The 13,617-nt window shown below is 41.1% G+C and overlaps 1 protein-coding gene across 1 annotated transcript in view; it reads left to right on the top strand.

Moving 5' to 3' along the window:
• Positions 1-13,617, top strand: part of WDR49 (WD repeat domain 49) — a 983,894-nt gene that overhangs the window by 444,475 nt on the left and 525,802 nt on the right. The window contains exon 10 of the mRNA XM_044070738.1: positions 11,725-11,840. Coding sequence (XP_043926673.1) covers positions 11,725-11,840 — 116 coding nt within the window. The remainder of the gene's footprint in view (positions 1-11,724; positions 11,841-13,617) is intronic.

The following is a 13,617-nucleotide window of genomic DNA, read 5'->3' as shown; positions in this document are numbered from 1 at the left end:
AAGAGCTTATTGTTTACATCTGTGTGATTACTGCCATAAGGCTGAGTTTAGGAGTAGTGGAAGTGGAAGTAATTAGGGAAGTTACTGTGGTATATTATACTGTAAGTTATACATTTGGCAGTTTTCAACAAATGCTTTTTTGGTTTGTTTTGAAGCATATGGTATATCTCATTGCTTTTCAAGGAGACAGACAAAGACTTTCATAGTTTGTGGGGAAAGCATTTCAAAGCTTTTATAACTACAAGGAAATTTGTTGGGGAATATGAAATGATAAAATAAATGGAAGGAGTTACCTAAGATTGTATTGGGAGTTCCACATTCATTGTAAATAAGGGAAATGGATGTAATTTAATACTTTGTATAGAAAGGAGCCCGGAAACTGATCTGCTGTCTGCTGGATAGGAACAAATTTGCTTTGTGTTAAGACCTGGTACTGGTGTTTTTATGAAAAGCAACAGTTATACACCAACATGTTTTGTCAGGTTATTTGTAGGAAGCATCATTTTTTTTTCTAGGAGGTATCAGCAATAAGGGAGGAGTCATACTCAAGTTGTCTCAGAAGAACCCCTGTTCCAATTGCTTAACTACCTTCTGGGGTTAAGCAGTGAGAATTCTTGAAGGCCTAGTATAGTGATGCATTCATTTTTGCTTTTCACATTTCTCTGTATTGTTGAAAGTTTAATGTTTGGTCCAACCATATTCCTAGATACCTAGTGGTCATGATAGTATTACATGAACTGATTTGGATTCCCCAGGCTTTTGATGTATAGTCTAACTTTTGCTATGTCTCAATTTAAATAAATTTAGTTAATTCATAGTCAAAATAATATGCGTGTGATTTAGCCAACTGACAAGATGGGTAAGGCCCTGTTCAATAAGTGTTTTAATTATTTTGAGGAGGATTCTGATCTATAAATAACCATGTCATCTGCACATATGATTATGGGAAGGGTGGGAAGATTGGTCAAAAGTCGGTTAGTGAATATAGATAAAAGTATTTGGCCTGTTCCTAGAAGAGCTCCTTTAATTGGAAGGAGATTGTCTTAAAGGGTGGGTCATACCTTGACCTGGAAGTTCTTGTTGTATATAAAACTTTTAAACTTGCAATTAAAGGAGCTCTTCTAGGAACAGTCCAATAAGTAGGTTGAGCTCAGCCAGGTCAAATGCGTTGATGAGGTCTACAATTATGGAATCAGTCAAAAGTGTTTAGCCATATTGATCAAGGTGTCATCAGACAGGGTCCATATGATAGTCATAATGCTTTTCCCATCCCAGAAACCATGTTGGTGGCTGAGCTGTGATGGTATTGCTGAACATAATTGGGCAAGTGAGAACAGGTCAGTTCCTTTAACATTTTCCTAAGGTTGGAAGAACTGAGACTTTGGTGGAAGTTTGAAGATAAGGTTTTTTTTTGTATTTTTGGCAGGGACTTTACTATTGTAGACTTCTAAATGTAGGATATATTATTTTGTATTAGGGATAAGTTGAAAATGTGGTGAATGAGGTCTATAACATAGTCTTTACAGAGGGAGAGGGACTTGGGTTGCAGCTAATTATTTCCAAGAGGGATGTCAAGGGGGATTTGTCTTAATCAGTCTTCAATTTTTCTTTTCTTTGTAAAATGAAAGTAAAATGGTGGGACAATTTCAGGTGGGTAGTTGGTTCTGTTACACTAGGTATTGAGTTTATTAGGGAGTTTCTTGAGGGGGCAGAGTCCAAAATAGGCAGATTAGAAAAATTGTAAAATGTCATGTCAGGAGACATAGTTGTTTATTTTAATAATGGATGCTGAATTTAGTTTGTTTTGTTATAATGCTTTGTAACAAGGTTTACATGCTGCTAGAAATGTTTTGGATGTTAGAGTCCCCAGGAAGAGGTATGAAACATACCTATTCTATGGAACCGTCATACACTCCACATAAAGTGAATTACTTCTCTTACTCTGTTTTGGATGAATGGATGGGAAACTGCAAATTCACTTCCTGTTTAGCATCCATGTTTGTCTTGGATAGGTGCAGCAAGTAAATGTCCCATATGCTTGCTCTGTTCACCTCTAGGAAATTTTTACATAAGGTATAAGGGAAAAATACCGTGGGAATATAAGGCTAAACTTCTTAAAAACACACAGATCAATAGCCTAGTGAGTGCCTATGAACCTATGTTTGTCGGTTTGTTGTGATCTGACGGTTATGGCTTTGTGCTGTCTTGCAAACTTTTTGGCAGTGTTACAAAGTATTCTAAATACTTCACAGAGGGGGTAGCTTGGATTGCTTCCCTTGAGACCAAGTCTCTTTCCTGAGTTTAAACAGAGCTATCAGTTCTGGAGATAACCAATGGCTAAATTGTGGTTTTAGGAGCCTAGTTATTATTAGAAATTGTGTGTCTTGAAGCTTAGCAGAATGGCTATTAGGTTGTTCTTGACTGATTCTCTATCTTTTTCAATTAAGGACAGTATACCAGGCAATGGAATTTTGGTGGCTTTGCGGCTTATTGATTCTATTTTGTGATTTTTGCCAGAATGACAGTTTTGTGGGTGGTCACATTTGAAAGGGGCAAATGAAGCTAAGGGAGATGGAACAGTGGCCACTTAGGCTGGAAGGATGTATTTATGGTGAGGAATTGGAGTAGGGGACATTATTTATTAATAAGTTCAATAGGGAGTGTTTACTCAACTTATGATTTGGGTGGGTGGGCTCATGTACTATTTCTTATATATCAAGATCTTCCAGGGTTTCATTAATGTCATTCTTATGGGGGCAAAGAAGGTTTATGCTGAAGTCGCCAATAATTATTAGAGGTTTTTGGGGTGGTATTACACTACTTTTTTGAGCAGAGCATAATTTTTGTTTTTATTGGGATGGGAGACATACAACTGAAGTATGCATTTTTCTGTTTTTTATGTAATGCAATGGGTAGAGTTATCCAGGTTAGGTCATGGTCAATTTCAACTGGATAGGATGCTTTGAAAAAGAACACTGCAACCCCCTCCAGTTTTTCTGTGTGGTCTTGGGTCATGTATGTAACAGTAGTTTGGAAAATAGTGGCATAGGTCAGCGGAGTGTAATTGTTCCAACCTATTTTTAATGCTTCCAGCATTGAAGATGTACATCTTAAATCTGGGTGAGTGGCATTAAATGTTTGTTATAAAAATGGGTTTTATAGATCTAGGCTGGGTTTTATGTTTGTTAGAAGATGTGAAAGAACTAAGAACAGATGGTGAAACTTTTTTTAAGAAAGGGTTGTATTTGTAATGGGGTGGAAGTGTCTGATAATTTGGGCACTAGGTGGAAATCAGATATGTGTAATCTTGTATGTTTTTATGTGTAGTAGGGTAAGTTTCGGGGACTGAAAGTGTGTGGTGGCTGGGATATAACATTGTAGGATGGTGGGAGCTCTTTAGGACTGAGATTATTTAGTTATTTGTGTGCTAGAATAAAGCATGATGTGATAGTGTAAATTAGAAGTTAATGATACATTTTGCTTCCTTTTTAATTCTTGCTTATACAAGCTAGAGAGAGGTAGAATGTTTTTACATAAGATAAAGGAGGATGTCTTGGTACTTATGGCCTACACAACATGAAAAAGGAAGCTTTTGTTTAAGTGATTTAGTTAACTTTAAAGGAAATGTTTAAAGGCAGTAGATGAGACAGGGGAAGTTGTGAAGTTTCAAATGTTACCGATAGGATCAGATATGTAAAGAGAGGTGGGCAGTACAGTTAGTCTAGACAGTGGAAAATATTCAGTCATTTACAATACCCCCACAAAAATTTTAAATATGGATTTTAAAAATGTTGCACCGTTTAAAAGTAAACTTAGTGTAATAAGTGTAATCAGTGTATCAAAAATGCAGTTTTCTGAGCTGCTGCAGCTGCTTGGTACACCATTCATTTCATACAGTGGTGCTCTGACTTGACAGATAAAGAAGTTATGTCTTACCATAACGTTCCATCTGTGTTGTTTTATCTTCGTTTATTCATTACGCATGGGATCCGGTTCCGACCTTGGAACTGAGCAAGCCTTTTTTCGAGCTCGCGTCAGCCACAAACCTCTTGAGCTAAGATTTTACCCATCATGCCCTTCTCCCTGTTACCTCAGATCTAGTTTGCAAGTTGAAAAAGTGAAGCTGAGGCTACCTCTGGTCAGATATGACCTAACAACTGGAATGAAGGAAACATGCGATCCACCAGAAACCTTCAGAGGGGGAAGGCGGGTGGGCCGTAATGAATAAACGAAGATAAAACAACACAGATGGAACATTATGGTAAGACATAACTTCTTTATCTGATGTTGTTAATTTTCGTTTATTCCTTACGTATGGGACAGAGACCCCAGCTACCTTGTTCCCTGGGTGGTATTATGGAAGTACATTCCGGAGCACCAGAGAGCCAAAGGAAGCTCTGCCTCTGGAGGCCAAGTCCAATTTGTAATGAGCAATGAAGGTATGAGGCCTAGCCCAGGTTGTGGCCGCACAAATGTCATTCAAAGATGTTCTAGCTTGGAAGGCTGCCAAAGTTGACACTGATCTTGTGGACTAGGCCTTTACTCTGCCTGGTAAAGGGATACCATTCTTGACATAAATGAAGGTGATACAATTTCTCAACCAAATGATTAAAGTAAATTTAGAAACTGGGCAACCCAATCTGGAATCTGAAAAGGCTAAGAACAGCTGGTCAGATTTTCTATTAGATTTAGTCCTGTCTAGGTAAAAAAAAAATGTCTATGTACATCCAAAGTATGCAGGCAATATTCTCCTCTGTTAGAATAATTAGGGAAGAACACTGGCAAATCAATAGTCTGATTGAAAGATAACTCAGAAACGACCTTAGGCAAGAAGGTCAGATTGGTCCTTAATGAAACTCTGCCCTTGTGAAAGATGAGGTAGGGCGGCTTGATAGACAAGGCTTGTAATTCTGAAATACGTCTGGCAGAGGTAATAGCAACTAAGAATAACATTTTCCATGATAAATACTTTAGGTCACAGGTAAATGCAGGCTCAAAAGGAGAATTTGTCAACTCTTGAAGGACTAAGGCCAGGTCCCAAGGTTGAACAGGTTCTCTAAATGGAGATTTTAGTTGAGCTACACCCTTCAGGAAGTTCTTACAAAGTCTGTGTGACATTAAGGAAGAGTCCTGGAAGCCATTAGGAAAATTAGAAATTGCAGCCAAACGAACATGAACTGTGGAGGCTGCTACCCCCGATTTAAAAAGTCTGAAAGATATTCTAGTACAATAGGAACAGGGGCTGAAAAAGGGTCCATTTGTTTATCTTGTAGTCAGAGAGAAAACCTCTTCCATTTGCTGTGGTAGAGTAGTTTGGTGGATGATCTATGAGAGGCAATTAGAATGTTATGCTTAGGGGAAGATAGGTCATGCCTGACAATCATTGCAAGTGGAGAAACCAAGCTGTCAGTTTCAGGTTGGATAGGTTTGGATGAACCAGGTTCTGTGGGTGAGAGATCAATTCTGGAGCTGGACTGAGAATCCATGGTCAATCTAACAAATGAGGCCACAGGAATGGAAACCAAACTTGTCGAGGCCAATATGAGGCAATGAGGATCACTTTGCTCTTCAACCGACGTGCTTTCTTGAGGAACAGAGGAATGCGGGGTATTGGAGGATAGGCATATAGTAGACCCGAGGGCCAATCATGGACTAGACCATCTCTCGGTAAGTATCCCCGAGGGGGGATCAGGGCAAAGTAGTTGCTGCACTTCTGATTGGAGAGGGATGCAAATAGATTGCAGCAAGGCTGCCCCCAGCAGTCACAAATCTTCACCGCAACAAGGGGATGGAGAGACCACTTGTGAGGCTGTAGAATGCATCTGCTCAATTTGTCTGCTATCATGTTGGAGTTCCCGGGAATGTGCATCGCTATCAGAAAACGGTTGGAGGCTATTGCCCATTGCCAAATTCTCATGGCCTCTCGACAGAGTGGGTAAGATCTGGTTCCCCCTTGTTTGTTGATGTACCAGACTACTGCCATGTTGTCTGAGTGAATTGAAATAGTCCCTGATGGAAGGAATGACTGGAATGCTTGTAATGCTAGTAGCACCGCCCTCAGTTCTAGGACATTGATATACAGATGGGCCTCCATCTGCGACCAAGTGCCTTGGGCTGTCCTTCCTTGAAACAGTCCCCCCACCCCATCAGGGAGGCATTCGTGGTCACTGTGGCATTGGGCTGATGAGGGTTGAAGGGGGCGAGACCACTGGTGAGGGTTGTTTGACATCCACCAGAGCAAGTCCTGTTTGCAAATGTTGGTTATTCGAATCTGAGAAGTTAAGGGATGCTGGGATGGGTACCACTGAATAAGAAGCAGCCATTGAAGAAGCCTCATGTGTAGCCTTGCTAGGGGAACTATGGTGATGGAGGCTGCCATCGATCCCAGCAGTTGAAGAATGGATCGAGCTGAGGCTAGATTTTGTGAAAGTATTGCCTGAACCTGTTGCTTGACCCTCTGAATTCTGTGATCTGGTAGGGAGGCTGTGCAAGTCATTGTGTCCAGAATCACTCAAATGTACTCTAATGACTGACTCGGAGTAAGGTATGACTTCTTCCAGTTTACCGTTATTCCAAGCTGCTGAGCAGTACCAAGAGTGTAAGTCAAAGCCTGATCCAGTAGACATCTTGTTGGGGCAGTAATGAGGCAGTTGTCTAGGTAAGGAAACACGTGGAACCCTTGAAGCTGCAGATGAGCTGTGACTACTGCCATGCACTTTGTGAACACTTTGGGGGCTGTAGACAGTCGAAAGGTCAGTACTTGGAACTGGTAATGACTGGCTCCCGCCCCGGAAGTGAAGATATCTTCTTGAGTGCCTTTCCACCTTTATGTGGTAGTACGCATCTTGAAGATCTATGGAGCACATCCAATCATCTTTTTCCAAAAGTGGAAGAATAGACTGAACCGTGACCATCCGAAATTTTTCTGTCTTTGTGAATTTGTTTAGGGCACTGAGATCCAGAACTGGTCTCCAGTCCCCAGTCTTTTTTGGCACCAAAAAGAATCTTGAGTAGAAGCCAGATCCTGTCTGGTCTGGGGGGGCATTTGGATGACTCTTTTTTGAATCAGTTTTGAAATCTCTATAGCTGCGGCCTCCCTTTGACTGGGTGGCACATCGGGTAAGCTTTTGGGTAAGGTGGGCGTGGATAATAATGAAATATGGTATCCTCTGGTGATGATCCTTTGTACCCAAGCATCTGTGGTTATGGTTTGCCAGGTGGAAGGGTACAAGGAAAAATGACCCCCGACAGCTTCCAGAGGAAAACAATCGGGCTGCTCACTAGGAGCACTGATAGGGCTGCCCAGAAAAGGATCCTCTGGAGCCCCAGTTTTGCGAATCTCCCCTGCTCTGAAAAGGGCATCTTCTGTTAGAGTTCCCCCCTTTGCCTCTGGGGGGAAACTTGGCCTGAGTGTCACGGAAAGGACCCTGGGACTTTTTGTGCCACATTTTCCCACTCTTCTGATTCCTAGAATAGAACCGCTGAGGAGAAGATAAACAGACACTCACGGCAGATAGGGCCTTACCGTCTTGTTCACATCTGGTCAATGTATCTTTTACCTTGGATGCAAACAAAGTAGTGGTCTCAATAGGGGCATTAAGGAAGGAAGCCTTGAAGGGGTCCACAAAATCACAAATGCTCATCCAGGCATGGCGTCTCATGACTATGCCTGCACCTGCAGCTCTTGCCACTCCCTCAGTAGCATGGGATATCAAACGCATTGAGGAATTGGAAAATGATTCTAGGGTCACTAACTGAGAGGCCACTTTGTCACTGACCTCATCAGAATCTGCTCCTGCCAAGGTCTCAGAGAGTTTGGACACCAAGTCTCTCTGTAGCCTTGTGAAATGTGCCAGATAGTTCAAAGACCTAACAGCAAAGGTCGATGATGCAGAGACTCATTTCCCTAATCTATCCACTGCCCGGGATTCCTTATTTGGTGGGTGAACAGTCTGGCTCTCTTCTGCCAGTTTGTTTTTTGTAGTGGCTGCCACTACCACGGCATCTACAGGGAGACCTTTTGACCAATGGGGGCACTCTTCTGGGGGAGAAAGGATTTTGTCTGGCCTACGAGGTATGGCTACCACAGAGTCCAGTGCCTTCCACATATGCTGCACAATGAACTTGACAAGCTCATCGGCAGGTAGAGTAACTCAGGAGGTTGGGGGTCGGGTGCAAAATGCCTGCAGGAACAAAGATTCCTCTGAGGAAGGGTTAGAGGATTTCCATTCACCTCTCTATTTTAAAATTTCGAGGATGTCACCAAAGGAAACCTCATCAGACAGTGAATGTGGGGACCCCTCCCTATCATTGTAGTCTGTGTCTTCGGTCAATGACTCCTCCATAGAGTCCATGTGTTTCCTTTTACATGTAGTCTTGCAGTGAGCTTCCTCAGTGGGAGACTCTGGGAAAGACTGTAAAGACATAGTTTCCCGGGGGGGGGGGCCTGAAAATCTTGCGCCTGATGTACGGGGGTTGTGATTTGAGACAGCTAAGGCTCAGAGGAAGTAGTAGTCCTTGACAGAGGTGGCCGAGGAGCAACGGCCAATGTCCTTCCCAAGGACTGTAGGGTCAGTCCACCCAAAGAGTGGTGCTTCGGCGTCTCCACAGAGGTCAAAGGAGAATAGGTAGGAGTCTGTGGAGAAGGGTGATCAACTCCAGAGGGGAGAGGTGCTTTTGGAGGGGCAGGTATTCCTCTGGCCAAAAGTAGCTGGTCTATAAGACGTACCACATCATGTTCAGAAAGGCTTCTGGTAGACTTTATTGAAAACCCTGAAGGTGATTCGGGCCTATCCAAAAAAGGGCTAGCGCGACCACTGACAAGGGATGTCAAAAAGGGGGTTGTCTGCACCGAAAACATCAGTGCTGAAAACACCTGCACCAAAGTAATTGTCGGTGCCAAAGGTGTCTGCGATGAGAAAACTGTCGGTGCTGCGAGGATCTGCACCGAGAAAACTGTCGGCACCCAGGGGGTCTGCGCCGAGAAAACTGTCAGCACCAAAGGTGAATGCACCGAGAATACTGTAGGTGCTGATGATGTCTGTGCCGAGATTTCTGTCGGTGCCAAAGATGACTGCACCGATATATCCATCGGTGCCGAGGAAGTCTGCACCGAACTAGTCGGTACCAAGAAGGATGATGTCTGCACCGAAAGCAACGGTGTAGTAGGACCAGCAGACATAATCAGAGACAGAGTCAAGTGAGATTGAGCTGAAGCAACAGGCACTGAAGACTCTGACAATTTAGCCTTTTTATGTCTCGCTTCCTTAGGGTCAACAGAGGGAGACGATGGAAGGGACTTAGACCTTTTAAGTTGATTGGAAGAAGGAAAACAATTTTGTGACCCAGAAATAGCCTCACAGAAAGTGGTCTTAAGGAGACCCTTTAGTACTAGTTTATTTTTACGTTCATTCAAGGTCCTGGCAGAAAACCCTTTACAAATCTGACAGGATGCCATCAATGTGAGATGAGGCACACCCAAACAGTAAACATACAAGTCATGTGTGTCAGAGTGAGGAAGTTTGTGTCCACACTCAGAGCACCTCTTAAAACCTGTAGTCCCTTTCTTTTCAGACATTATATCTACACAAAAAAATAAAATTAAAAATAGATACTTTAGCCACCTATACACTAGTAGTAAGAAAAGACTACCAACATTGGTAGTAGAGATACCACAAAGATATAAAAGGTAGAGAATAAGAAAAAAACTACCTAATAAAGTCAAAAGATTAACAAATCTTTAAGAAAATACTAAAAATTATCTAAAAAGTACACTTAGCTGGAGAGGAATGACTGGACATGGCTAAACAGCAACATGACAAATTAAATCTGAGGTAACAGGGAGAAGGGCATGATGGGTAAAATCTTAGCTCGAGAGGTTTGTGGTTGATGCGAGCTTGAAAAAAGGCCAGCTCGGTTCCGAGGTCAGAACCGGATCCCATACGTAAGGAATAAATGAAAATTAACAACATCAGATCTAAGATTCTGTATTTGAAATGGATGTCCCATCACTGATTCTTTCCTATGTCTCAGCATTCCATCAGTGGAACTGTCTTACATACTGAGTACCAGACTTACCGAATACATAGTGCATCTCTGAATCCCCAGTTGTATCAGCATTCCATCAGTGTAACTCTCTTTTAAAATGAGTACCAGACTTACTGAATATATAGCCAGTCTCTGATTCCCTCTTATTTATTAGAATTCTGTCAGTGTAATTCTAGTACACATTGAATATCAGACTTACTGAATGCATGCCTCATCTCTGAATCCATCCATTGTATCAGCATTCTATCAGTGTTACTCCCTTATACAATGAGTACCAGACATACTGAATGCATATCATGCCTCAGAATTCTTGCTATGCATCAGCAGTCTATCACTGCAACTCCCTTAAACACTGAGTACCAAACTTACTGAATGGATAACCCATCCCTGAATCCTTCCTATGTATCAGCATTCCATCAGCATTCCATCAGTGTAACTCTCTTACACAACAAGTACTGGGCTTACTGAATGCATACCTCTTCTTTGAATCCCTCCCTTGTATCAGCATTCCATCAGTGTAACTCCCTTCCACAATGAGTACCAGACTTAGGGAATGCATATCCCATCTCTGACTGCCTCTCTTGTATCAGCATTCTGTCATTGTAACTCCCTTACATAATGAGTACCAGCCATACTGAATGCATAACATATCTCTGAATCCTTCCTATGTATCAGAATTCCATTATTGTAACTCTCCTCCACATTGAGTACCAGATTTACTGATTGCATACTCCAACTCTGAGTCCTTCCTATGTGTCAGCATTCCATCAGTGTAATTCCATTACATGAGTATCAGACTTACTGATTGCATATTCCATCTCTGAATTCCTCCTTTTATCAACATTCCATCAGTGTGTCTGCCTTTCACAATAAGTACCAGACTTACTGAATACAAATCCCATCTCTGAATCCCTCCCTTGTATTAGCATTCCATCAGTGTAACTCCTTTACCCATTGAGCACCAGACTTACTGAATACATAGCCCATCTCTGAATCCTTCCCTTGTATCAGCATTCCATCGGTTTAACTCCCTTAAACACTGAATCCCGGACTTACTGAATGGATATCCCATCTCTGATTCCTTCCTATTTATCAGCATTTCATCAGCGTAACTTCCGTACACACTGAGTATTAGACTTACTGAATGCATAGCCCATCTCTGAATCCTTCCTATGTATCAGTATTCACATCAATTTAACCTCCATAAACACTGAATACCAAACTTACTGAATGGATATCCCATGTCTGAGTCTTTATTTTTCAGCATTCTGTCACTGTAACTCATGCACATGGAGTACCAGATTTGCTGAATACCAGGCTTACTCACTGCTAGATATAAGGAGCAGCAGACATAAAAAACAGAAGACCTTCTATACTAAATTGGCTTTATCAGTTTACAGATTATATCTCAAGAAGTCTCCAGTAATGCAGTTTATTCATAGTTCTCAATTATACTGACTGCAAGAAAACCCGCTGTATTTATGAAGTGCTTCCAAGGAGAACATCATTTACTTCAGAGCATTAGAGGGGTATTTTATATATATATATATATATATATATATATATATATATATATATATATATATTTATTCTAAATATTTTGCAGTTTTTTTATTGTTGGAGCATGCATATGCATTTAATTTATGAGATATTAATACTATTTACGTTTTCTTAAAGATATGGGACTTCAATGGACATTGCCATCACAAATTAAATGTAGGGAGAGACCAAGCTGCTGAAATTTCACAGATTCTAGTATTAAAAAGAACAGTTGTAGTTGTTGGCTGGGAAAGGTAAGCAAGTTGTTTTATTACTATTAAGATGTATATTGAATGTAATAGAAGCTTTCATTTCTAGTATAAATTCTAGTTCATTGTCATACAGGCAGTCCTCGGGTTAAGGACGGGATCCGTGTTTTAGACTGACCTTAAGTCAAATTTGCATGTAAGTCGAAACATGTACATAGGGTTCTTATTAAATGTCACTTAGTCAAATGTTTGCCTCAGTCTAGTATTTATTTTACTTTTCTTCGCATATAAAATCCTTTAGAAACACTTCCAAACAAAAAAATCTTAAATATAATACTGTATACTGTAGCTATGCTTCCTTATTTCCTATGAGTAATGCTTCTTTACTTCCTATCAACAAAGCTGGCTTAAGACATCGTGTTATTAAATGCAGTGTTTATGAGGACTTCTTCACACACGTGCGTGCGTGCATGTGTGCACACACACACACACACACACACACACACACACACACACACACACACACACACACACACACACACACACACACACACACACACACACACACACACACACACACACACACACACACACACACACATACACACACATACCTCTCAACTGTACGGATTTTCGCAGAATGTCCAGATTTTTTACCTCATATTTTTGGTCCATTTTTCATAAAATTGTGTTTATTTATTTATTTACAGTTTGTTTATCAAGATAGTCAATTGGGCCAAAATAGCCCATTTTCAATGGAGTCTTGGGAGAATCATGGTTAAAAAACATGGTTAAAAAGTAGACATTATACCAACAAAAGTTAGAACATTGTTTCAAAACATAATAGTACACAAAAAATGAAAATCTTTTTACAAAAATGAAATAATGGTGCAAGATGCACCAGGAAGAGAAAACAGGGAAAGTTCAGGGTGATAGGAGGAGGGGGTGTAGAAGTAGAAAGTATGAGGAGGTTTGGAGGGAATTGGCTAGAAGGTAGAATAAGTACTAAGTGGGGATCAAGGTTATAGTAAGTGACAGAGTGGGAGATGGATAAGAGAGGTAAGAAGAAAGTGAGGAGAGATACAGGGAAATCGGGAAGGGTAAGAGCATGAGCATTCCAAGTGAGATGAGAGGTAGGAATGGAGTAGGTCTTGAAGGAAGAGTGGTTATTGGTGGTACAAATTTGTGGTGGAATGGAATTCCAGAGCCTTGCTAGAGAGAAGGATAGGAGATGTTTGCCCAAAGTGCGTACAGGTTTGTATAGTTCAAGCAGGTTCTGATTGTTGGACCTGAGTAATCTGTCTGGTTGGTGCATTCTGAGAGTGTAGGCAAGGGAGGGGCAGAGAAAGGGTTTAAAGATGAGTTTATGTGCATAAGTAAGTTGGATGTAGGAGAGATTGTTGGGCAGTTCAAGCCAATTTAGTATGTGGAAGGCATTACAGTGGTGGCTGGAGGATCTGGTTCTGGAGGGAAACTTTGTGAGTTTGTTATAGCAGGAAGTTAGTTTTGTCTTTAGAACAGATTGAAGGTTAGTAAGGAGGGGAGCACCATACAACAGGGAGGGAATAAGGAAGGTGGTAGACAGTACATGTCTAACTGAGGGAGTAAAATAGAAGTTTTAATGATAAAGCATGACGAGTTTTTGATGGGTTTTCTTTACATTTGTTTGAAGATGAATGTCGGATTTTAATTGATCATCAATAAGGACGTTGAGTAGCTTTGTGTGAGGTATAATTTCAATAGACGTATTGTTATGACTAGTTATGAGGAAGGAGTTCTTGTCAATTGTGGTACATTTTGTGGGGGTGAATATCATAACTTT

This window comes from Protopterus annectens, chromosome 4.part1, assembly GCF_019279795.1.
Source record: "Protopterus annectens isolate FY-2018-M chromosome 4.part1, PAN1.0, whole genome shotgun sequence".
NCBI lineage: Eukaryota > Metazoa > Chordata > Ceratodontiformes > Protopteridae > Protopterus > Protopterus annectens.
This window is presented reverse-complemented; position numbering and strand designations above follow the sequence as displayed.